The sequence below is a fragment of the Nicotiana tabacum genome, chromosome 2, assembly GCF_000715075.1.
Source record: "Nicotiana tabacum cultivar K326 chromosome 2, ASM71507v2, whole genome shotgun sequence".
Taxonomy (NCBI): Eukaryota; Viridiplantae; Streptophyta; class Magnoliopsida; order Solanales; family Solanaceae; genus Nicotiana; species Nicotiana tabacum.
In genome coordinates, this window is record NC_134081.1 from 44,086,283 (window position 1) to 44,089,363 (window position 3,081).

Genomic DNA, 3,081 nt, shown 5'->3' on the forward strand with positions numbered 1-3,081 from the left:
TTGATATAGGTATCGTCCCTATTTCTAACAGCAACTGGGTGAGCCCAACGCAATGTGTGCCTAAAAATGAGGGATGACTATTGTAGAGAATGAAAAAAATGAGCTAATTCCTACTAGCACTGTGACGGGTTTAGATTTTGCATTGACTACATAAGGCTCAACAAAGCAACCCGTAAGGACCACTTTCCACTTCCATTCATTGACCAAATGTTGGACAGATTGGCGGGGCATGAATATTCTTGCTTCCTTGATGGTTATTCAGGGTACAACCAGATTGTCATATGCCTAGAGGTTCAGGATAAAATCACTTTCACATGTCCTTGTGGTACTTTTGCTTTCAAGAAAATGCCATTTGGTCTTTGTAATGCACCGGCCACTTTCTAGAGGTGCATGAGGGCAATTTTCACTGATATAGTGGAAACATTTGTAGAAGTTTTCATGGATGATTTTTCAGCCTTTGGGTCTTCTTATGATGACTGTTTGAAGAATTTGGGAAAGGTGTTGGCCCGTTGTGAAGAAACAAATTTAGTGCTAAATTGGGAAAAGTATCATTTTATGGTACAAGAAGGCATCGTGTTGGGCCCTAGAGTGTCAAGGAGTGGCATTGAAGTCGATAAGGCGAAGGTGAAGGTGGTTTCTAAATTACCTCCACCAATTTCTGTGAAGGGTGTCCGGAGTTTTCTGGGACACGCAGGTTTCTATAGACGCTTTATTAAAGATTTTTAAAAAATTGCTACTCCATTATGCAGGTTGCTTGAAAAGGATGTGACTTTCAATTTTGATGAAGCCTGCCTAAAGGCCTTCGAGGGGCTCAAAGAGAAGTTGGTGGCTGCCCCCATTATTGTGGCACCAGATTGGTCCATACCATTTGAACTTATATGCGATGCAAGTGACCATGTTGTTGGGGCAGTGCTAGGTTAGTGGAAGGACAATATGTTTTACTCTATATACTATGCGAGTAATACTCTTAATGATGCACAGCTGAATTGCACCACCACTGAAAAGGAGTTGTTAGCCATTGTGTGGGCCTTTGAGAAATTTCGGGCATACTTGGTGGGAACAAAAGGTATAGTCCATACCGATCATGCAATAATCAGGTATCTATTTACAAAAAAAGAACCCAAGGCTAGATTGATGTGCTGGGTTTTGTTGTTGCGTGAATTTGAAGTATAAATACGAGATCGGAAGAGCACAAAAAACCAAGTAGTCGACCATCTATCAAGGCTGGAAAATCATGAGCATGTGGAGGAAGGTGGACAAATTGAGGAGGCATTTCCTGGTGAGAAACTTTTTCCCATCACCTAGGACCCTCCCCCATGGTATGCGGACTATGTGAATTATATTGTGAGTGGGCTAATTCCTCCTAAAATTGAATCTGAGGCTAGGAAGAGGTTTTTACATGATGTAAACTTCTACTACTGGGACAAGCCATTCTTGTACAGATAGTGTGCTGATCAGTTGATGAGGAAATGCATTCGTGAAAAGGAGGTGGAATTACTATTGTATGATTGCCATGCCTCACCTTATGAGGCCATCATGGAGGCGATAAGATAGTCTGCAAATGTGCTACAGTCTGGTTCTATTGGCCAACATTGTTCAAGGATGCCCACGCATTTGTTAAGAAGTGTGACCAGTGTCAGAGAACAAGAACAGTCACAAAGAGGAATGAGATGCCTTTGAATAACATCCTGGAGGTAGAGATTTTTGATGTGTTAGGGATAGACTTCATTGGACCATTCCCATTGTCTAGAGGAAACAAATATATCTTGCTAGTGATTGACTACGTGTCAAAATGGGTAGAGGCAATCGCATTGCCAACCAATGATGCCTAGGTGGTAGCTGCTTTTGTGAAGATAAACATATTCTCGAAGTTTAGGACCCCACATTCCTTGATTAGTGATGAAGGGACACGTTTTTGCAATCGGTTGTTGAATACCCTTCTAGCCAAATATAGGGTGCACCACAGAGTTGCCATTGTAAGGCCCCGTAAAAGTTTACCTAAAACCTGAGGTTTCGTGGTGCCGAGGTAGACTTATATATTGATGATTGTATAGAATCTTCACGGCGAGCTTGCTCGCCGCGGTGCGGACGTTTGGGGTTGAACAGTGCATTGGGGAGTTAAAGAAAATTTTTGGCAGTGCAGGGCATTTTCTGCAGTCTATTCTGCGATCGCAGAACTGATCTGCGGACCGCATATCTGCAGTGGAATGAAGGAGAAACTTCAGCTAATTTTAGGACCATTATGTGGTCCCTTATGTGACCGCATAATCATTTCGCGGACCGCAAAACCCATCGCAGATCCAACATAAAAATTTCCGGATGGAAGTTCTACGATGCATTATGCGACCACAGAATTGGTCTGCGGACCGCAGACCTATCGCAGAGTGAAGCTGACGTACCCAGTTCCGGAGGGCCATTATGTGGTCCATTCTTCGGGCCGCATAAGCGTTATGCGGTCGCATATGCGACCACATATCTGCATCAGGGCTTCATTTTTCTAATTTTCTTAACCCGACCATATTTAGATATATAGTCGGTGAAGACCATTTGTAAAGTAAAAATCTGATACCTTTAGAGAGAGGGAGTGCCATAGAGTGAGAGGGGAAGTTCCTAAGATTATTGTCCATCAATTCTTGCTCAAAGTGGGAAAATGCACAAGGTGAAACTCACAAGTTCTTCATCCAAGAGGTAAGGTTCCATGTCCTAGTCTCAATTTCAAAGTTGGGGTAGAAGGTGGTTAATGAGGGATGTTATTCTTGAGTGTGAGAGAGTATCTATGCATGCATATACAATCATGAGTTGTGGGAAGGTAGCTGAGCTCAAATGGGTAGACCTTGTGTTGTGGGGTGAAGGAAATCCACCATAGGAGAAGCTAGAAATCATAATGCCCGCCTAGTGTTTGATAAAATGCTCAAATAAGCTGGAAACATGAACTCCTTCCTAATTTATGTTCAATCTTGCTATTTATCTAAATAGATCAAAGTTGGCTAAACTCCTCTTTTAGAATTAAACCCCACAATGGCCTTGTAAGTCCCTTGTTGCTCATTATAAATTGATCATTCCGAATAAGCCTTGTGTCAA

General features: G+C 42.3%; 1 protein-coding gene across 1 annotated transcript; it reads left to right on the top strand.

Moving 5' to 3' along the window:
* The first annotated feature begins 207 nt into the window (after window positions 1–207).
* Window positions 208–921, top strand: LOC142166729 (uncharacterized). The gene is made up of 3 exons (XM_075225975.1): window positions 208–325; window positions 431–545; window positions 750–921. The coding sequence occupies exons 1-3, from the start codon at window positions 208–210 to the stop codon at window positions 919–921; spliced, it is 405 nt and encodes a 134-aa protein (XP_075082076.1).
* The last annotated feature ends 2,160 nt before the right edge of the window (window positions 922–3,081 follow it).

Coding starts and splice junctions, on each gene's coding strand:
- LOC142166729 (XM_075225975.1), top strand. CDS start 208: ATGTTGGACAGATTGGCGGGGCATGAATATTCTTGCTTCCTTGATGGT. Junction 326..430: donor CACTTTCACATGTCCTTGTG/GTACTTTTGCTT, acceptor AAACATTTGTAG/AAGTTTTCATGGATGATTTT. Junction 546..749: donor TTAGTGCTAAATTGGGAAAA/GTATCATTTTAT, acceptor TCCATTATGCAG/GTTGCTTGAAAAGGATGTGA.